Consider the following 22,732-nt stretch of genomic DNA (forward strand, 5'->3'; position numbering starts at 1 on the left):
GAGGTTTTAAAAAAACCTGCTGTGTATATAGACTTTGTTGAGTATTTTCAACAATTGAAAATAAAATAAAATCATTAATTACATTTCATTAACCAATTATTTAATAACAATCCTAAATGTACGTATATACAAAATTATTTGTTTTAATGTTATTTAATTATTATTTACAATAAATCAAGTAACCAATTATTTTATGACATCTCTTTCTTACAAATACATTTAAATGAACCGATTTTAAAGGGGAAAAAATAGTTCAACAAATATTACAGGACTCTTGACAATAAAAAAAAGGTCTGGATTAAAGAAATGAGACGGCCGCACGAATGATGGATGGATAGAATTCAAGACGAAGCAAAAGTAAATTGATGGCGTTGATACGTAGATATTGACTTCAGTATGTAAACCTATTGCTTCAAAATGGCACATAGACAAGTTTGGCATAATTTATTTGCATTCTGTTGTGTTGGTAATAATCTGTGAAGGTTTACACTGGAAAAAAAAATTACATATAGCACCATTAAACATAATATATGGATTTAAATTGACGACAGATTAATGTGTTAAAGCCAGTATGTGTAAACTGACATCTTCTCTCACAATCTAACAATTAAACTAATATCAATTATATTATGACGATAATAATAAAATGTGTTTGATTCATTGTATAAAACATTCCCCTCATTTAATATTTCTGCAATAGGATGTTGGACCCAGGGGTTGCTCTCTGGCTTAATGCAGCATTTGGAAATGTCTTTATTCACATGCAGCAGTAGCTTGTCAGATTACAGAGTGGAGACAGGACAACATGTCTATGGTGAAAGAGCTTTTGCATTAGCAAGCAGAGAGAAAGTGAGCAAAAACTGTGCAAAACAATGCATCAACACTACTTTAGTTTGCAGCACTATGTATACACATTACTTTTTTTCCATAAGCAAAGCTGGTGTGTGTGTGTGTGCGTGTGTGTGTGTGTGTATGTGTGCGCGTGTGCGCGTGTGTGTGTGTGTGCGTATATATGTGTGTGTGTGTGTGTGTGTGTGTGTGTGTGTGCGTGTGTGTGTGTGTGTATGCGTGTGTGTACGCGCGTGCGCGCGTGTGTGTGTGTGTGTGTGTGTTGCTCTAAATGGGGCACACCCCCACTACTTAAATGCCCCGCCCCTCAAAGACTACTTACAGATAGCAAAATAGTGATAAAAGGCACAAGAGAGTATCTGCGGAGGTTCAGTCATGTCAACACAAAACATGTTTATTGCTGAGAAGAGGCCGCTCTGTCAAGTGAACCCCAATTGGAAAGCAAAACATGTTACTGAACCATCTAAACTTGAATTAGTATCTGTGTTTCTCCACGTCTTGTTGTTGTTTTGCAAAAAGGTGAGAAATAGTAACATCTAGTGTTCAATGCTAACACCATAATTTGCAACTCTCCCATTGTACAACACTCATAAAAAGCAAATATTTCTGGATGTAAAAATCTATGATATGGCTTCTCTGTTTTTCATTCAATAAGATACACAGGGGATTTTTTTTTAATTTCTTCCTATTTTGGATCGGCCCAAACATTCTTCCCAGATGTGAATTATCCTCTCAACTAAAACTGAACTTAAATAGAAAAAAAATCTTAACGTTTTGCTGTACCTTTAATTTTATGATGGACGTTTATTTAATCCACCCCACTCAAAGAAATTCTATAATTAAAGAAAAATTCAATCTTCTCCAATATTTTAAGTTTATTAATTCAAATTGTCTTCTTCATTTCTCCATCACTTTCCCTCCATATGCTGCATCCCCCGGAGCAAACCCCCTCTACTTTTTGTAGTTTCCGAACTGGACAGCCATTCGGTCACTGACGCAGCGGAATGTTGCAGGCTGCACCTCCCAGTAATTGACAGGGTTGGAGAAGAGACTGATGCCATGGTAGAAAGCTCTCTTAGTTCCTGCTCCTTTAGGACAGAAGGCATTCAAATCCACCTTGGCAATGTTGTTGTTATGGAGGTACACCACCTTGAGAGAATAAATAAAACACTTGTGGCAAGCCCTTATAAAAACACAACATGGCTGACGGGAGCTGTAGACTCACCTGCAAGTATTTCATATCTGGGAGGCCTTTGGGAACAGTGGAGAGTTGATTGTTATCAAGGTGCAGTTCTCTGAGCCTCGGTATGAAAGCAAGACTTCCACCCTCAATGTTGCGGATGTGATTGAAACTTAGGCCCAACCTGGAGAAAAAAAGAGGATGAGCGTGTAATTTATATATATATATATATATATATATATATATATATATATATATATATATATATATATATATATATATATATATATATATATATATATATATATTTGTGTGCGTGCGTGCGTGCGTGTGTGTGTATGTGTGTTTGTGTGTTAGAGAATCAATGCTAGTTTTGCATTCTGTGTTAGCATTTAGCTAGCAGCCGCCGTAAATTTAAACTGCTGTGGTTGAATGCACAAGGGTTAAGGCTGTTGAAATAACAAAGGAGAACATAAACATACAGTAAAACAAAAACTTCACAATTGTGTGTTTTGGAAGATTATTTCTGTGTGAATTCAGCATGATCCCACAAGTGTTCCAATATAGGGTTGAGGTCAAGATTGTTGGCAGGCTACCCTATTCTTTGTTCTCCGAAATTCTGGAGGTAGTCTCTAAAAAACATGCCTGTGTGGGGGCGAGCAGTTCATTTAGATGAAGAGCCATCCCACAAATGGATGTTTAAGTTTAATTTTAAAAAGCAATTTATGTCTTATGACGATCGTTAAAACCGAGAAATAATATATCAAACGGTTTTTGTTTTACACTTATATTGTGGAAAAAGTTTCAAATGCCTTATGCTGGGTGTTACCTGAACAGATTCTTGTAGCGTTTCATGTCCTCCAGTTCCACAGCCTGGATCTGATTGTGGTCAAGATGAAGCTCATGGAGACTGTCTGGGAGATCTGAAAGACAAACATACATTGTCTGAAAGACTCTACTGAGATTGACAGTAATACATTTTCCAAAGAAATAAATTCTATTTCCAAAGTCCTGTTCTGTCACACTGTTGTATGGTGTGCCGCAGGGTTCAACTTTGGGGCCACTGCTGTTTTCACAGTATGATGATGAATCAGGATGAGAGTTGTGGTACATGCAAAACTCATTATTAGTCAATCACAAGGCTAGCGTGTAGAGCGACTTCATTCACCCCAACACAAATGTGGCGTCTTCATTTGACGTATTAATGGGACTATAGCAAAAAGCCACAGTACAAGTGGATATGATGCACAAAAAGCAGGAACCCAGTCTACAAACCTCTAACCTTCTTGCTGTGAGGCAATAGTACTTACCACTCAGTTGCTGTAGTTTTTTCATCTGATTACTCTATTGTAAACATATTTAGCCAGTCAATTACCTTTGGGTATGCCAGTCAGTCTGCTGTCTGATATGCGCAAAAAGTTAAGTGTCAGGCCCTTGAAGGCACCAGGTTCAAAACCACTGTTCTGGATAGGGTTTCCTCCCATCTCTGCAAGAGAGACAGATAAAATGAAGACACTTTAATCACCAGCGTCCCAGTCAATAACAAAGAGTTGTGTTCGGGATTTTTGACCTATGCAGTTCATGCTGCCCAGTCCTGAGAAAGCACCAGATTGCACCTTCCTGATCTGATTTTCGTGGATCCTAATCTCCACCAAGGAGGCAGGCAAGTTCTTGGGGATGCTGGTGAGCAGATTCTTGGAGAAGTAGAGCTTCTGCATGCTCTGGAGAGGGATAAATGTCCTGGGGTGGACCTTGGAGATGTAGTTGTTCCTCAGAGATAATCCCTGTGAAAGGCAAGTCAGCTAAGTGGCAACATCCAAATAGTCAATAGAAAACAATGTCTTGTATTCTCTATAAAAAGTTAATCCCTCCATCTCCTAGGAAGTGGAGGTTCAAAACGATGTTTCACACCAGCGCTGAAGCCAATGTAAGCTGAGTCAGTTACAAAATCAGAAAAGCTCAATGGAAAGGTTTGCAGAGTTCATGTTTGTCTTACATATAAATTGGTGAGGCCCTTGAAGTCATTCTCTCTCAGTTCGCTGATATGATTGTTCTGAAGATCCAGGAACCTGGTGTCAGGAGGGATATTACTTGGCACCTCACTCAGACCTGGAAACCAACAAAAACACAGAAGGGAGCCATGCTCCACTACAAACATCTCCACGAGTAGCATGTGAACCAAGACCCTTAAAAAACGCTACATAATTATGATATCTTGACTTAGTTTTAAGGGAGTTGGTGTGTTTAAAACCTGCAGATTACAGTGCCATACAATGTCAAATCTGCGCATTGGGGTTCTGGGTTCTTATTTTAATGAGAGATACATATAAATCATATCTAAACATGCAGTAGGCAAAGCCATGGAGATCACTTACAGTAGCACATAACTGGTTGGTTGGATGTGTATGAAGTCATGCACTCTTACACACACACTCATTCACGCACACACACACACACACACACGCACACACACACACACACACACACACACACACACGCACACCAGATGGGGACACCAGATGTTTTCCATTTGGTCTTCATTTGACCAAAGTCACCAAGGCGACGATTTAAGTACCATCAGTATAAAGCTTCGCTTAAATGAAAAGGAAACAGAGCAAGCTTGCACTCTGATGCTTGTGTGTTTTTGTGTGTGTGCGTGTGTGTGTGTGTGCGTGCGTGCGTGTAGTGAAGTAGTTGCACTTGACGATGAAAGTGTCCTGTTCCGGCTGCAATGAAAAAACAAGTCCACAAAACAGTGATAATGTGTAGTAATTGATATCAATGATACCATCGCCTGTTCAGAAATTATACCTTTTTTTTTTTTTTTTTTTCTTTTTTCTTTTTTTTATTCAAAAACAACCCCGAGGAGACTTTCACAATAATTTAACATCTTGTCCATTTAAGCAAAATGACATTGGGTTATCTTCATTATCAACTAGATCACAAAGAGACAAGTCCTGTATGTTTCAAATGCAAATCAGTTTATCTGCATGATGCAAGCAGGTCCGCTTGGCAGCCGGTACCAGCTGTCCCATTGAGATCCAGCCTTTCACCATCCCATCCCACCACATCTACCAGCCGCAGCTGTCCATTCAGAGTTAAGTTTAGGTACGGCTTTGGCTGTAATCAGCCGCGCCCTTGCTTCTCACCACCAGGGATCGAACACCGTGGTGCCGTCCAGTTTCGGTTCAAATCCACGCAAGCAGCATTCAAGATGCAAGCGATTCTTAATCATACAGTAAAGGCACTTTGTGGGTCTGTGAATGCTTCTGACCAATAAGCCGCTCTGGGAGCATAATCAGATGAGGTGTTGAAGAAAAAATAATTCTTTATCCTTGCTAGAGCAGCGTTCAGCATGCATGCTACAACTGGCACCCTCAAAGGTGGAATGCAGCATCAAAGTTAATATTAAAGAAACAATCAAGCGGCACATGGATCAAAATGCATCTCCAGTCACCTAAAAGCCCAAACCGCAGATTTCACCCGTAAAGCCACACGACTCAAAGGCTTGACCACAGACTGACAAAACTGGCACCTTGTCAAACCCCAGCGCCCCTCTAGACAAATACTCAACATGGTGCGGGGATGCACACGGAGAGGAGACAGACGCCACTGCACTGCCGAACACACATCTGTTCTAAATAAGCATGCAGGAAATTATATGCTTCCACATTTATCCTCTGCAGAAACACCAAGGTTCCACAGTAAATACAGAGAGTTCTCAAAGTGATGAATCAACACAACCATTATGTCAAAACAGAAACTTGGAGAAGTTGAGCATTTTCATACCTGCGTATATGGCAGACCGCTCTATTTTTGGGGGGGTATCCAGACAAACTTGATTGGAAAATTAGGAGAATTATAATTCTAGTAGTTGACGTGTGAACAACATGTTTAATGGAATTTTGATTGCTTACTGGTTGATTGTAACTTGAAATGGAAATTTGGATGGATATTTGTCATAATGTTGCTTTGGTTTAATTAATCAAGATGATGAGACAGTGACCTGGACAAACATGGAGCAGTTTTGATTTTGTTTCCTTAAAAGTGCAGGTTCTGGAGATGCAAGATTTCCACCCGACACTAGCGAACGTATTTGAAGTCTCAGCAGTGTGACATTGTATATTGCTTGAAATTATTTGGACACATTAGCTGCATACTTGATCGCTCAGGATTTTGAATTTGAACTGTCTTTCAAAACTGAGCGTTCCAGTTAGATTTATCTTTGATGGAACTGAACATACCGTACCCTATCCAAGCAAATGTTTTGTGAAAACCCATTGCCCTGAACATAAAATAGCTTGTCTCCTCCCATCGTATACTATGACTGTCTATTATTTGTCCAAGATCATACAGATTTTCTCTCGGCTGCCTTCATTCCTTCACTCATTTGATCCGTAACAGTCCATCAACTTTCTCGGGTTACTGTTTATTTTCTGACTAAACCCCATCTTCCACCCAACATCTGCACAGAGAATCCCTGAAAGAGATGTCAAAACATACGCTCCCAAGGGATAAAAGCCGTTTGATGTCAGACCAAAAGATGGCTTTGCGTTGCGGAGGCGTGAGGGTCACTGACCATTTTGTTTCACCCAAATTTCCGTTTAGTATTTGAAGACCTTGCACATTTTGTATCGCAGAAACATTTTCTCGTCAAAACCCAAACACACACACTCTCACCGACCGAGGTCAGAGCACTGGACCACTTTGAGTCGACACTGGCAGCCGAAGGGACACATGGGCATGTCGGGAGGGGGCAACTCTTCAATGGCTGATCCTTCTTCCTCATCCTTCATCATGGCCTTCATGTCAATGTCCAGACTGTCCAGGGCAAAATCCCAGAAGCCTTTCTGCTCGAACGGCAGGGCAACAGACGGGCAGAGCAGCTGGGCCACGCATAGTAAGAGCAGGAAGGAGCAAGAGGACTGCATCTTTCTTTGGGACACCTGAAATGAAAAGAAACAAAGAAGCAGAAGTTGATATGATACAAATATGTCTGTGATAATATTCCATAAAAGTTTGACCTGGCTTTGTTGATACATTTCTCAAACTCCATCACCAAACACAGAAAGAAATATGCACTGGCAACAAAATATAACAAATCATCATCTCCTGAGGTGGGCATTCCGTCAGTCCGTTACTGATACAAAGTGGTTTGGATGACGAATGATGAGAAACTTCAAAAAATGACAGACTAAACATTGAGGGAAGTCAGTTTCCAACCGTGAGCATAATCGTCATGAAGCGAGTCAAGTACAGACGTTCCTCTTAAGCCAATAGCAAATGTTTTTCCCTCTTTGCCAGGTCAATAATTGCCTGTGCTTTGTAAGCTAAATATAGCGATTAATACACTTTGTAATAATATGACACAGTGGGATGAATCTGGGCTACACAGCTCAGAAGTTCACACTGCACCAAGATACATGCATAGATGCATACAAGAATCCGTTCAGGGAGTCGAAGCCACCCAAACCACAAAATGTTGGCGGTGCTTCTTGCGCACCGATTCTGAGGTCAGGTCTCTTTGCGGTTTAAGAGGTGGAAATTATTACATCGGTGCAACCTTACAAAGGTGCAGTTCATTCACAGAGGAAAGAGGTGAAGAGCAAGTGCAAGTGTGTTAGTTCTTCTCGAAGAGCATGTCAGCAAAATTCCATGGTGCTAATCAAGATCCACAAACATGTTAGATCATGTGGCTTGATTTATTCTGCCTGTGCTGACTAGACAGACACCCACTCTGTCGAGTCCCTACAAAAATAAGATTAACACCCCCCCCAAATTCATATTCAAGAGTTTTTTTTTTTTTTTTATTCGCCATGTTTGAGCGTGCCAAACAAGGAATTTGACTTCGGTAAATCACAGCCTCTGTTCAACATTTAGGTGACTAACAACAACACTCAGGACATGTGAAGAACGAAAGATATTCTCAAACACCCCCTGATCTTAAACTCCCAAGAGGGCAAGGAAAAACTCAAAACTCCAGCTAGGGGAAATGAGAAACCTTGAGAAGAGACCACAGATGGGAGGGTCCCTCTTCTAGGATGACCAGGCTGCAATGGATGCAGAGAGGACACATAGTACAAACAGTGTAGACAAAAAAGGTGTGGCAAGCGGGATGTTATTGCACAGTAATGACTCTGAGACTCTAAGAGTGGTGTGAGTTCATCAGAGCGACAGCCTAGGGGAAGAAGCTGTCTCTGTGTCTGCTGGTTTTAGTGTACAGAGCTCTATAACGGCGTCCGGAGGGGAGTAGTTCAAACAGGCTGCAACCTGGGTGCGAAGGGTCTGTTGAGATGTTACTTGCACATTTCCTGGTCCTGGACAGGTACAAGTCTTGGATAGATGGGAGGTTGATTCCAATTATCTTTTCCATACAGAAGGAACTGTTGCTCTTTAGCAGCAAGGCTAATCCCAGGAAGATAGCTAATCTAAGCACAGCGAGCAACTGATTTTCTCATCCATAGCGCGAATAATTCCACAGTGTACTGGAACTGGTTGTCTGCTTAAGATGCCAAAAACCTGCATGCCATCCGCACCAGGAACTCCAGTTGGCTTAGCGGGAAACTAATTGGCAACAATGTCACTAAAAAGAGATCTTTAGATTTGTGTTAACCGTAACCACCTTCACAAGAATGGGGTACCAAAATAACAGTTCCTTTCTTCTACTTTAAAGAAGTAAAAAAAAAAAAGGAATATTGCATGACGTGGATTTGATCTGGTCCTTGCAGTTTGTTCCATGCAGTATAAATAGCAGCCAAATTATACCGTTTTGCAGCAAAGAAATAACAGCCCTGGTTTCGGCTTGGTCAGAAGAATGAAGCCAACGGGACACAGCCACGACGACACATTTGTTTAGCATCGCACAATGGCGCACAGAGAAGAGCTGCAACACAACACCAACAGACACCTACAATTTCTGCAACGTGCGCAGCACAAAATTATGGGCGATATCACAAATATAATGTCACTCTAAAAATGTGTGCCCTAATCAGTGGCTTTCTGACGCTCAAACCGATGATTTGTCTGCTGTTAGTCTGCATCTGACGCAAGACGAGGGAAAGATCTGGAAAGAGAAATAAAAGATGGAATGGAATGGAATAAAGCAAGTAAGCACTTTGTTAAGAAACATGGCTACTATTATATTACAGTTTAATATTGAAGTAAGAAGAAGACTGGGCAAGGGCGATACACATGAAATTAATAAATAAGATGTAAACTGATGAGACAATTATGCATCAAAGGGTAAATTATAAGGTCTGACAGGGGAAATTATTGAGCACAAGAAAAAGAGGAATTGGCTGGTGAAACATGGCGATAATGTCAAGTTAACCAAAGTAAAACCAATAAATTGACCGCATATGACCACACCTCAGGCATGTAAGATGAGCCTTGCATTTTTTATATTATAGAGAATCCATCAAGTGTTGGGTACTCGTCAGAGCTTCCATCCGTCACTCATATCTGATATTGCTGTCATTCCCACCGTGCAGGTTTGGCCCTTGTCAAGCTCAATATGTGTTTACCTTGTATGCTGCCTGTGTGGCAAGAATAATCACCCTGGCATACAGCCGGTGGTGTTTAGTCTTAAGTGAGTCAGGAGAATCATGTGACTCCCTGTCATTTAACTCACACGCTCACACTTTGAAATCGAACTACTCATTAGTTGAGATTCAGACTCAAACCTCAGGAAAATAAAACAGTAATGTTGGGACTTTTCAAATGCCTTGTAGGAAGGAGACATGTTTTCTACCTCTACAATCCTCCAAACCACTTAATGTCGGGCTCATTCACCCTCTCGCGCAATGCACCTGAGGTTTCAGAAAGGTTGCCGTTTTTCCAATTATCCATGGCTCGCTAGCCAAACCAGCACAAGATGCAGGATGGAAGCGCAGTCAAGACAGGGTCAAGGGGTTGAGCAAAAGCTGCCACGTCATTGTCGGGTCAAAACTTAGGACAGTGGTAAGATGGGTAAGATATTGTTGTTATTTTATGGGAGGATAATGGGAGATAGGTCAGGTAATGTTAAGATTAGCGGGCTAGGTTAATAATAACACTATCCGACCATACCAGGAAGTGATCCGAAAGGAGGGCAGCGTTCAGAAGGCAGTTTGGTCAAACCTGCCACGTCAAAACTGAAAACTGATTAGCACTCGGGTAAAGCACAAAGAGCCAATTACCCATTTAACTTTTTATTGTTATGTGGAGAGAAAATCTATTCATGGCCTGGGTTGGACGAAGGAAGAAAGTGTTTTTGTAACAAGTCGGTGTTATTCTGAATAGAAATCTAATATAAAATGCAAGCCAATAAAGCTAGAACAACACAAACCTAAAACTCACAAGTATTCACCCCGCTGGCCAAAATCACCACTGCTTCCACGTTCGTTGACAAAGTGCTTTAGTCTAGGTATAAAATTAAACCCTGCTGGAAATGGGTTGGTTGAGCTGACCTCTTAATTTTGTCCATGTGGGCAAACACACACAAATTATTGGGCTGGAAAGTGTTTTGCTCACATGCACCATTTGCATTACCGAGCCTGCTCTTGTGCGTTAGTGTGTTTTGCTACAGTCTTCTTTCCTGCTGGAAAAAAATCATCTCCCCAATTAGGGACTAATAAAGGCCTCTTCTATTACGTTCTACTCTATATTATTCTCTTCTAATCACATAACTCCAGTTGACACACAGGCTAAGATAGGCGGGTCCTGTAGCAGGCTCCGGGTGGAGTAAAGTGCCACAGTGGCTGTAATTTGGTGAGTGCTGCCCCTAAAAAAAAAAAAAAAATTCTTTGCCAGCTCCTCTGATGTAGCCAAGCTTGGATGTGGTGGCAAGCTGCAGAGAGCAAAACTACATACAAAAGCACAAGAACAGCGCCCAATTGAAAGTACTGGCAGGTATTTTCGCAGAGGACGTGACTTTGAGTTGGATGCTGAGAGAGAGAGACAGGTGAATGGCGACACATGTGGGAGTATGCCACAGACGGTCTAATAAGTGGGGAAAGTCAAGAGACAGGAAACAGACACGTTTCATTTAGAATGTCTGACCAGTTCCACCACACTGTTTGTTCTGTCTTTGCGCAGTTAAGGTGACTCAATGGCATGAGTGGCTCATACGGTGGCCATGAGGTCATGGCTATATGGCCGAACGGGGCCACCGAGGGAGTTCTGTTTTATTCTTGAGCACGTCAACATCAGACGTATAAGTCGAGTCTGGTGAAAAAAAAGAAAAGGAAAAGCTATGTGCAAGTTCAACCGTCATTATTTTCTCTTTACGAACAAATTGTGTCATCTAGTGTAAATGTGGAATAAAGGTTGAAACCAGATATGATTTATGTAGGACGCCAATCATCAAGTCTTAGAGCTGACACAAATGTGCAATTATGTGGAGGGAAAGTAAATTAATAAAAAAAAATCTGAAACACAAAGGAAGATGTATTTGTGTGTGACAAACTTTTAAAAAAAGGTGTATATAATCTTTGAAAAAATATACAGTTTATAGCATTGACGGAGTTGCACCTTGAACTTTTAAACGCAATTGCTTCACAATGAAATAAACAGTTTTAGATTATTGTTACCCATTCCAAATTTCTGTGCAGAGCTGAATGTGGTATTCCAAATACAAAAGTTAAAATTAATGTATTATGTCCAATGAAATTTAAAAGAAAATTTGTCCCCTACCTTTTGAATAGAATTCTGATATTAACTCCAAATTCCAAGAGTAGGTGGAACACTGTTGCCTCCCTCGATGCGTCAGATTATCCTGCAGATTTTTTGTTTTATATGTTCATCACATTCAGGGATTATTACAGTATTTGTCTTTGGTCCTCTGGCATCCAGCCTCTGCTCCTCCACCACCGTGTGCCACTGTGAGCCCAAACAGTGCTTCCAGCCCATAAAGTCAACAAGCCAGCCTCCTTTCTATCCTTTTTTGTGATAGAGGAGGAGGAGGAGAAGTACAACACCGCTTCCCAGTGGTGCCTTGCGATACAAGTGGTTGAAGAATTGCAGGTTATAACTTTGCTTTTGATTAGCTTAATGCTAACAAATAATGCAAAACACTATTGACGTGCTCACAAACAGCATCACAGCAGTATTCCATTTTAAGACAAATGGTGAAGTAACACAAATAACAATACCCTCTGGCATATTTTTTTTAATCCTCTGAGATGAACAATCAATATTCCTTTGGCTTATTGAGGAGCTTTGACCAGCTCCATGTATAGCTATATGTCTGAATGTACACACCAGAGGGGGCAGCACAATGTCCAGTGAATAGAATTAAAACAGTAAAGGAAAATGTGCTTTCGGCAGTTTGCAAACATATTTTTAAGGTTGTGTTAAACTTATAATCATATTAATATAATATCTAGTATTGGAGTGCTCGTGTGGATTGGTGGTTGGCGAAGAATGTGCAGGCAAACTGCATGAACTTGTTTTCGTTGAAGTGTTGTGTATAGGCCCAGACAGGGAGTACCGGACGAGAACATCTCAAGGTCGTTGAAGAATGAGAACAACAGCACGTCTATGTGGCTCGGGCTTGGCGGGAAATTCCAACCACCTGACCTCAGCGATAGCGCCGACGCGGGGAGGAGATGGCCGTCGACCAATCATCTCACAATATTTTGCATGCTTTAATATTCATATTGTGTTTCTTTAAAACTGGGCAACCCGGAAGAATGTGTCGTCTTTTGGTGGTCACAAAAACGCACGAGTTTTAGTGTGAGGGACCCGGGACCCAGGCCTGTATTAGTGCGCTTTGTCAGGAATAAACAATTGGTAAATTTGGTCTGATTGATCTACTGGTCTTCTCTTTGACAGAACGAACTCGCAAAATTGTTAGGTGCGCCAGTGTGTGGATTAGGACATAGCAATTTATGTGTTAAGTGTTGATCGCAATTTGGAGTCAGATCAATAACTAGAATCCGTAACCTAACAAACAGTTTACTTTTTCATCATATTTAATGTTGCATTTTATCAAGTACACTTATAGAGCAGTGGTTGTCAAACTTCATAAACTTTTCAAAAATGCCCATGCTGTCCCCTATGGAGGAGACATGGTGTTACTTCCAGGCTCCATTACGAGGACGGATCAAGTATATTTGTAGGACACTGGTATTGTCTCTCCATTCTGCTTTCTATTTGATTTTGTTCAGGCAGGATGAACATTGTCATCTACTTGCGCTCTGATTTCCTCTCTGAGTTGCCAGAACCCAGACTGAGGCAGTTTAGCGAGCCGCACCATCTGGGAGCTTTTCCCACCTCGTCCGACAAGCTAGCCACAAAAACACTTTTCGACTAGCTCCACATTGACCCCGAGCGCCACCGTTCTGGCTTTTGAATGCCACATCATATTATTTAGCCTCGCTACCTAGTTCAACAGTGACTTCCTGCTCCGTCTTACAGTGGACAGTCCATTGTTGCAGGGCCAGCCTGGTGCTTGGCAGAGATGCACTTTGGATGAAATCTTTTGCAGATAGCATTCTTCTTGTTCTTTTAACCCCATTCAGCTCTCGTTGTGTAGATTCAGGCACTTGTTGTGTTTGTCTCATGTTTTTTTTTTAATCCCTCCCTGTCGCTCACCTACTGTGGCTTTGTTGATTATGGTGTTAGTCTAGAAATGGAAGGCTTGGCATCCCAATTAAACTCTATTTTTCACTCGCCCGAGTATCCGTGTATTAGCACACCCACCTATTTTCTCTCTGGATGATCATATGCAGTCAAAGTCCAAATTACTCATTCCCTGACCAAATTATGTAACCTTAATGTTTATTATCTCAATGTGTTCCTTTTGGCAGGAAATAATACATGTAAGTGGTAAAACCTTTGAAGGAGTTGTGTGATAGTAATCCACAATTTCATTGTAGTGTTGCTTTTGTAAAGTGAGGGAAGAAAATGCAAAAAGACAGTGAGACTCATTCAGTTTTTAAGCCACATCTGTCTATGAAAATAGAGCCGCAAAGGATCACTCCCCGTTTGCCTAAGTGTGTTAGCACCCATTGGCAACAAAAAAATCCTCAAACTTGGTTTCAATGGACAAAATCTCCCAAACGTGGCAAAATGTTGCATGTTTTGCTCAAACTTGTTTTTCTAATCTTTTTACATGTACAGGTTAGAGGTCACATTAATGACCCAAAACTTTGATTCTTATTATTATATCGCAAAATACTAGCATTTTGACGAGGGGGGGGGGGGGGGGGGGCAGACTTTTGTATGTGTATGCCACCCATCTTATTTGATTTTTTTTCAGCTACCTTTCTCTTTTTGAGCTTTCAATCTAAACATACGCGGCATGTGAAACAAAGAAACGCACTATGCCGCTCTTTCGCCGTCGTATTACAGTCGAGTTTGCTAAGAGTTATTCAACATCTGTTGGATGGGATATGGGTTTAACAGTACTGTCACACACATAATGATGCCTGTCAGATTTGAAAATACCCAACTGTGACGAGGGATTTAAGATGAGAGCGGACTGGCAGGGGCGCTGGGAACGCGGGCTAATACATTTTGGTTCGTGTTTGTGAAGCGGCAGCGACTGCCGCATAAATGAGAATGAGCGGTTGCTTCGACGGTAATGTGCTGTTGGCTAAAGTGACTGTACAATTATGGAGAATGGAAGCTTGCACCACATGCGCAAGGCTGAAAACGAGAAATGTAACATGTGATTACTTGCCCGGGCAGAGAACATATAAATGCCAAGGGTACAAACGCAGCTTTGTAGCATTTTCGGAGCAGCTTTATTCAAACTCGATTTTTCTCTTTTTGTTTACTTAAGCATCTGCGAGAGGTCGTCTCTAATTTACAAGCAAATTACTTGCGTTTACAGTTGTTTTTTATAGTCTTAACCCTTTTTCAGAATAAGGTTTGAGGACGCATGCTGAAGGCAGGTGGAATGAAAGTACAAGACTCATCACAGAAGAAGAAGGGCAACAGTTTTTTTTTTTGTCACTCACACACGTACACGCGCGCGCACACACACGCGCACCGTCATACGTGGAACTCGAACTCACAGTGTCGGCACACAAGGCAAGCAAGTGCACCCCAACACCATCAGCGACTCCGCTAGAGGGGCAACAGGTGATGTTCATAACGAGATAAGAGCGACATGAACGTAAAACCAAAACAGAAGCACGCCCAACATGAATCCGCAAACCAACAATTAGGGGCCAAGTTTACACTCACATCACACAGATTCGGCTCAATCTAAAGGGCATTGAGGGCAACGTTGTGCAGTGGGAGTGAGATAAACAAATAAAATTAAAAACACATTTAACGGAAGACAGATGTTGCTAACGTGATCGAAATATATAACATTTTTATCATATAAAAAAAGTGCTGCCCAATAAGCCCAAATATTTGTTGACTATACAAATGAAAACACAAGTTCACCCTCTATTTATATTTAAAGGAATTTAATGAAGGAAAAGGTAAATATAAAAGTTTCTCAATGGTAGTGAAAGCAAACTACAAAATCTGGCTTTCCTGTAAGTTAATGTAAATAATTGAAAAGACAAAAGTTCAGCTGAGAAACATATGAATTGAGTCGGACTTCATACATACATACTTCGTATGCTGCGATTAGCTTCTTCAGTGCATCACAACTGTAGCATGTTTGTGTTTTTAGTGTATTGAGATGAATGCAAAACTTTGCTAAAGTCTGGCAAGATCATGTTTGCGTCTGAATTTCCGGCAAATCTCCCCGTTGAGGGTAAATGACAAGTCCTTGAGCATCTGTAAGACAAGCGAAGGCATTCGAGGGAATCTTGTCCACTGCCAACAGGTTATTTTCTAAGTGGACTGACGCTAAGGTGGAGCCAGAATTTCTGGGGTGACACACTCCCCAGCGCTTCACCAGCCTGTAAACACCAATTATTGCAAATTACAACTTTGAAAATAAAAAAAAATAAAAATGCGATCGCACCTGATATAGTTGTTGTCCAGCCTCAGCACTTGCAGGTTCTTAAACTGTCGAACCCAACGAGGGACCTCCCCCAGGTAGTTGTCGTCCAACAGGAGCTCAACGAGCGAACGGAACGTTCCAACAAAAGAGCCCCGATCGACGTCCTCGTCCGTCAAGGCGTTGTGAGACAGATGAAGTGAGCGTAAGCCGGGCCGCAGGTGGCGGAAAACCTGAGCGGGGATGTGGGTGATGTTGTTATTTTGGAGCTTCAGTTTGAGGAGACGGCGAGGAAGATTCATGGCCATCGATGTTAGCTGGTTGTGAGACAGGTCCAAGACTTCAAGTCTCCTGTGGAAAAAAAATCCTTCAGTCTGGATTTAAATAAAAGAAATCTCTAATTTGAGTTTAAAACTCTTACCCAATGTTGAAACCCTACTTTGAAAATTAACTTTAATTTGAAACCTTAACCTTTGATCTCCAATCTGAGTTTAAAATCCTACTTTGAACCCCTAATGTGAGTTTGAAACCACAAATCTACTTTTAACCCCCTTCTTTGAAACCCCAAGTAGTTTAAAATAAATCAAACTTGTTGCTAGTTGATTTCATGAACACTCATTCAGCCAATTCAAATCTAACAGTTGTTAATTTGTTAATATCTGTAGTGGAAAACACACTTTTAGCAGTGTGTTGCATGAAAAAAATATATATAACAAAATATAATGCGTCATTTTTAATGGATGTCCTGTATTTGTCTCGTTTTGCATCGCTTAGCAATTTATACTGTGCTTTTTCTCTGCAGTTTTGCTCTCTCAGAAGCTCCAGACGTGGTTCAGAAGAATCCCAGGGAGCAATGGAAAAAGCCACAGGAATTAACTATATTTATACACGACTCACACACACAAACTCACACACCCTCACAATCACATTGAGACATGCAATTGCCCTCGCTTACACGGCTACTCATCTCCACACACACATGGTCAACCTTCAGCCTGAGAATCTGTGAGCCTGTCATTGTGAAAGAGGGGAGAGGGTTGGGGGGGGACAAAAGTACATAATTCATTTTGACTGACGCCGATGATGGGAACTCAAAATGAACTATTGTAAGCTCTAATTTGTATCGTTTTCTTTCTTGGCTGCGTGTGTGCATGTATGCATCATAGCTTGATGTGTAGGGACTGATATCATGAATAGTAAATGATCTCTGTCAGTGAAGGTTTCTTTGGCTGCCACAAGTTAAAACCGCAATCAAAATGCATGCAGTAGCATAATGTATAAGACACTGGCCTACCCCCTTGTGCCTGACACGGGAACTGCAGTATGATGTATGAAAAAATGTATGTGTGTGTATATATATATATATATATATATATATATATATATATTGTAAAGGTCGTGAAACAATAATTATGGATGAATTTACTGAAGGCGGGTCCAGACATGTTGTGCAAGGCCGTCTTCACGCAGAAGGTTATGACTCAGCTCCAACGTTTTCAAATTACTGCAGCCCCTGAGTGCCTCTTCTGTCAGCGCTTCTATCAGATTTTCATCCATATCTAAAGTCTGTTTGAAAGAAGGACAGAAAGAATGAATGACAAATCTATCCATCCATCCGTATAAACGTGGTGGTGTTGGTTGAACTTTGAAAGGAAGAACTTTTGCACCTGCAGAGAACGGGGAAGGCCCCGAGGGAGAGAGCGAAAGCGATTGTTCTCCAGTGTGAGGTGCCGAAGCCCCTTGAGCGGTTTAAACGCTCCGAGTGACACGCCACCCTCATGCAGACCGTTGCCTTCCAGCTCCAGTTTTATCAGGTTCGCCAACCCTAAAGGTGACAAAGCTATCATTTAAATCAATTCCCATGTGGAAACTTACTTGCTCTTTGATGTACATGGACGTGATGTTGACCTGCGAAGCATTGATGGAACAAGGTGCCTAGCTTGTTGTTGTTCACACTTAGTTCTTCAAGAGCCGGCGGCAGTGCTGGGATCATTGTGAGCTGGTTGCCATCTAAGTTCAGCTTTTTCAGAGAGGTCAAGTTCTAAAGAGCACACATCAGAAAGAGCAGTGAAAAGGCCAAAGAACAAAATAAATGCTTGTCTTGAACGCCATCATTTTCATCCTGAAGATAGAATTACAGACTTCAAAGAAGTGATCCAAGTGAAAGAAAGCCAAAAAAACTCTTTTATATCATCTATCATGTTGTATTTTTGGTACGGCCTATCAATGCGGCATTGAGCAAAAGCCTTGGCGGTCGATGCGTGTCATCTAAAAGCTGCGGACTGGATCCATTGCTGTGTCCTTCAAGCCAGTCCATCAGTCCTCTGTCATTACTGAAAGGGATGGGGGGGGCAGCACCCGTAAAAATAATTTCCTTCCCTCCTCGTCATTGGCCGCAGCTGTTTTCCAACAAATCCCCGCAGCCAATGTCGTCAGAGTGCTCCGACGGCAGCGCGTAATGATTGGTCGAGAAGCAGCGGGTCACTCAAGTGCGGTCGGGATCTTTGTGTGCGTTTGGCCTGTGGTCAATTTGAGGTTGGACCGAAGGTTATTCTTAGGAAAGATGAGTTAATGTGATTCCCAGCACTCGCTCTCAAATTATTGTAATCATACGGGATTAAGAGTGCCTTTGATTTTAATGAGATGCGAGGGCCCGTTTGAATTTTACATCAGTAAAAGACAATAAAAACTCACTCATACTTTTTGTGACATGACGCCAATCGTACGCCGAAATAACTTAATCTGAATTCTGCGCATGCCTATGTTATCACAAAGCTGCATTTGGCGTGGTTTTGGTTCTTCCTGCCCCCTTGGCTTTGAAAGGCGCCCATGTTACTGGAAGTGGTTCTGCAAGACCTAATTTCTATGCATGAGCTCCACTGTGTGACGTTTTGGCCACAAGGTACGTGGACATTTTTGGAGGCTTGCACTATTTTGAGTGACTGGAAAGACATGTAGGTGCAAAACTACTCACAGACAGCGGTTTTTGGCTGAATGAATCATCGTCCAGTTGGTTTTTGCTCAGGTCCAGGGATTCCAGTTTTGGCATACCGGAGAAAATGTCTGAAGGAATGACTCTGATGTTGTTGTCTTGGTGAGACAAAGAGGAAGGATGAAGTGCTTATTGTAATACAGAGGCAGAGTTGCAATATGCAGACATTGGGACATTACTTCAATAACAACAATAGACAATTGACTTACTATTTGGCATAAACCTCCCATGTACAAATTTAGTGAATTTCTTTTTGTTATTGCTGTTTTTTTTTTTTTTGTCAAATTGATACTAGTAGTCAGTCCCAATGTAGGTCAGGTGTTTTTTAGTTTTTTTTACAAATCATTGAACAATATAAAGTGTAGGGAATGGCTTGCTCTATCCATCCATCTTTTTTTCTTAAAATTACCTTTGCCAACAAATGCTGCATGGAGGTGCAGGCGGATCCGTAATTCATAAAGAATAAATGTTTTAGATTTCAAAGTTCACCAGTGAACACACCTCCCACGTCCAGCTTGGTGACCTCCAGGTTATGGATGATTGGCAGGTGAGCCATGCCTACATCCCTGCAGTTGATTTCAGTGTTGTCAGTCTGGCACTGACCCACGGGAGACTCCGGTGAGATGCTTGTGGTTTCGCTCTGATTGCCAGGAGCTTCAGTTGCCTCTTCTTCTTCTCCCTCTTCCTCCTCCTCCTCCTCCTCCTCCTCCTTCCCTTCCTCATTGCCTTCCTCTCCTTCCTCTTCCTCCTCTTCCTGAGACAAACAAGTCAGCAAGGTGTTTCACTGAACATCAAACACAACTTCTTCAATAAGTTTGAACCTCTTCTTCATCTTCCTCCTCCTCCTCGTCGTCATCATCGTCGTCGTCGTCATCATCGTCGTCGTCATCTTCCTCTTCCTCTTCCTCCTCCTGTTTCCCGTGTGCTTTCTCTTGATCCATTAGCTGCCTCTTCTCATCATGAAACGCCTTCAGTACAGCCATTAGCATGCTGCTCTCCTCTCCTTTTTTGCTCATCCTCCAGCCCACCAGGCGTCGCCCTAAACCTGCCTAAAAATAGTTGCTTTACTGATTCTCAATTTTCATGGTAGAAAGTTCAAGACGCAAACTATGGAGGACCAAAACAAAATCCCACAAAATAAATAAAAGCGTACATATTACATAAAAATATGTAATTAAAATGTAATTAAAATGCAAATAAAAATATATAAAACAATATTTATTGTATGTCTACATTTATTTTTGTATTATTTTCACATTTATTTTGCTACTTATCGTAAATGTTTACGTGTTTTTTATTTTTGTATTTATTTTCATTCTGTAATTCCATATAATTTGACATTTTATTTTTTCAATTATATTTTTATCTTCGTTTTTATTTCCCCTCTCCTTTTTTTTGTTTGGCAGTTTTCGTCCTCTATAGGCAGACCACCGATCACAAAAAGACATTAAAAGACGTTATTCCACAGTTGGATCGGAATTTTCGGTGCCCCACGTAAAATTTCAAATAATAAATAAACTTAAAGTGCAAATTGCAGTTATTCGATCATTCAGCAGCATCTTGAACGGTGGTTCTAATGATTTTCACACCACTGGTGAGCCTACGTCTGAAGAAAAACACAAAAAGTACGTATGACTTCTTACTATTCTATATGCAAAGGAATCCACTTTGGCAGCATGTTTCCTCTTCCACCAGGCGCCTCTCCTTTGTCTATCAGCCTTGAGGAGTTCCTGGTTCTGCTCTTCTGTCACCATCAGGACGGGATTGTCTCCTCTACCCTCACCTTTGAAAAAATATGTCGTTTTAAATATGACTCTATGTATGTCACGAGAATAACTTACCTTCAAGGGGAGATAGGTCAGAATCTGATAATTTCATCCTGGTATCAATCCCAGTTTCTTTGGTTGCTGTTTCTTCATGTTTAAGTGATTTGGGTTCCAGCCCTACTTCTTCATCATGTGACAAGCTTTGTCCAGATAAAACTGTGCCACTCAACAAAATGAGCACTAACCATAGCTGTGGCATTTTTGATAGTAGTCCACTGAGGTACCAAAAACAAAAGCTAAAGTTCTGAAAATTCAGAGGTTTTTTATTCCCGGCCAGAAAGTGGGATAATGAACGCTGCAGGTAAAATCAGTGCTAGGCTTCACTCTGCTGCCTTGCCAACTCAGTGACTGCTGCATGTACAAGTTATGTTGTAGGTGGAGAGGTAAAAAAAGAAAATCTCACATTGTTAATAGAGGCCCATGTTCGACTGAGCATGATATACACAGACACGCCCGGCTCCTCCTCGTCTCGTCTCCCACTTCTTCTTCCTACCTACTGTCTGCCTCACACTTGCTAAGGGGCAAACATTTGACCTCGAGGTAAACATGCCATGCATATATTCAATCTATGGGAATTATTAATCCATTACATTTTTTGGTTTTACCCTTGAAAAAGCAATATTGTCTTGCCCTTTTGAATATTGACATACTATGTGTGCAGTATACGTGTATTAGGTCCTTTCCCAGAGGTGGATCGTTCCATTTGTGGTCATGGGGTCATGTCAAAGTCAACCCTGTTTGGCAAAGCTCCACTAGCATCTATGTATGAAAACAAACACGACTACGCGGAAACAAACGATGTGACCCACCGTCGTTATCTTCCCAACACATGTAATGCATGTGCACGCACACAATTTGACACAGTGCTGTCTCAGCTCATCACAACGGGTAGTGTGCCACCAGCCGGGTCCTTTCACTGTGGGTTGACACCTGCCCACAGCCACAATATATTCAGTCAGGAACTCCACTTACACCCCCAAATCTGTCATGTGTGGCCATTTAGCAAAGTCACACATGTTTGAAATGTGCCTTAACCCTGGGTCATATGCTGCAGACAAATGGCCAAATGCTGGAGTGCCAAATAGGGGAGAAAAGTGGTGACAAATCAAAGGGCCCAGTATTTCCAGTTTGCGTGCATTGGAAGCATTTATATTTTCTCAGGGCCCCAAATCCTTGGCAGTACCAGTGGACAAATGCCACATGGAACAGTTTATCACCACTAAACACTGAAACACTCGGGTTCTGGTGGGCCCTTCACACACTTCTCTGAAAAAGTAATAAGAAAACAAGACTAAAAGCCGCCAGCAAGTCATAGTATCTGTAATTACTCAACTCATCTTTATTTATAGAACATTTTAAAAGAACCACTGCTGGATACAAAGTGCTGCATGTGGAGAGAACATTTGTCACAAAAACAGTTAAATCAAAAATTAAGTAAGAAACAGTAAGATAAGGCCAGGGAGCTAAAGTCAACAGGAATTGGCTATACCTGGGACACTGGGGGCAAACTTGAAATTCAAGAAACTCTAACCCTTAACGAGAAAGTGATTTTAGTGCTGAGTAGGGCATACTGTACAATTGATCTGAGTGACATTTGCAAAGAAGTGGAAAGAACTACTGCCATGTTTTTTAAGCTGTAATTTAGAGGCAGCCAATACAATGAAAACAGTAGGGGGCCCAAAATTTAACCAAGTGGAACACCAAACAAGTGAGGCATAGCGGTACAAGGCGAACACACAAAGGTCTGTCTGCCAAATACCCTAGACCAGTGGTTCTTAATCTGGATTCAGCCGAACCCTAGGGGTTCGGTGAGTCAGTCTCGGGGGTTCGGCAGGTCCGAACACACCTGAATTATTGTGTAAATTCGTGACGACGCATATCTGAACTGGTCTCGCAAAGGCAACAGCAGAAGTCACACTGATTTGCAGGTATGTAATTTGCTTTGAGTTCATGCATTGTGTTGGTTATGTTCTTTAAGCAAGGTGATGTTCATGAAT

General features: G+C 41.4%; 2 protein-coding genes across 2 annotated transcripts; both read right to left on the minus strand.

Moving 5' to 3' along the window:
* Positions 1-429: 429 nt before the first annotated feature.
* bgnb (biglycan b) lies at positions 430-11,918 on the minus strand. Its single transcript, XM_049754762.2, has 8 exons — positions 11,702-11,918; positions 6,714-6,975; positions 4,026-4,138; positions 3,600-3,813; positions 3,405-3,515; positions 2,859-2,952; positions 2,075-2,213; positions 430-1,998 (listed from the first exon to the last, which is right to left on the minus strand). Exons 2-8 carry the CDS (start codon positions 6,958-6,960, stop codon positions 1,801-1,803), a joined length of 1,116 nt encoding a protein of 371 aa, XP_049610719.1. The 5' UTR covers positions 6,961-6,975; positions 11,702-11,918; the 3' UTR covers positions 430-1,800.
* Positions 11,919-15,415: 3,497 nt separating this feature from the next.
* Positions 15,416-21,028, minus strand: LOC125988899 (extracellular matrix protein 2-like). The gene is made up of 10 exons (XM_049754667.2): positions 20,751-21,028; positions 20,553-20,692; positions 19,731-19,958; positions 19,411-19,663; positions 18,892-19,007; positions 17,826-17,958; positions 17,585-17,742; positions 17,344-17,483; positions 15,942-16,268; positions 15,416-15,876 (listed from the first exon to the last, which is right to left on the minus strand). Exons 1-10 carry the CDS (start codon positions 20,932-20,934, stop codon positions 15,687-15,689), a joined length of 1,869 nt encoding a protein of 622 aa, XP_049610624.1. The 5' UTR covers positions 20,935-21,028; the 3' UTR covers positions 15,416-15,686.
* Positions 21,029-22,732: the final 1,704 nt, after the last annotated feature.

This window comes from Syngnathus scovelli, chromosome 2 (assembly GCF_024217435.2).
Source record: "Syngnathus scovelli strain Florida chromosome 2, RoL_Ssco_1.2, whole genome shotgun sequence".
In the NCBI taxonomy this organism is placed as follows: Eukaryota; Metazoa; Chordata; class Actinopteri; order Syngnathiformes; family Syngnathidae; genus Syngnathus; species Syngnathus scovelli.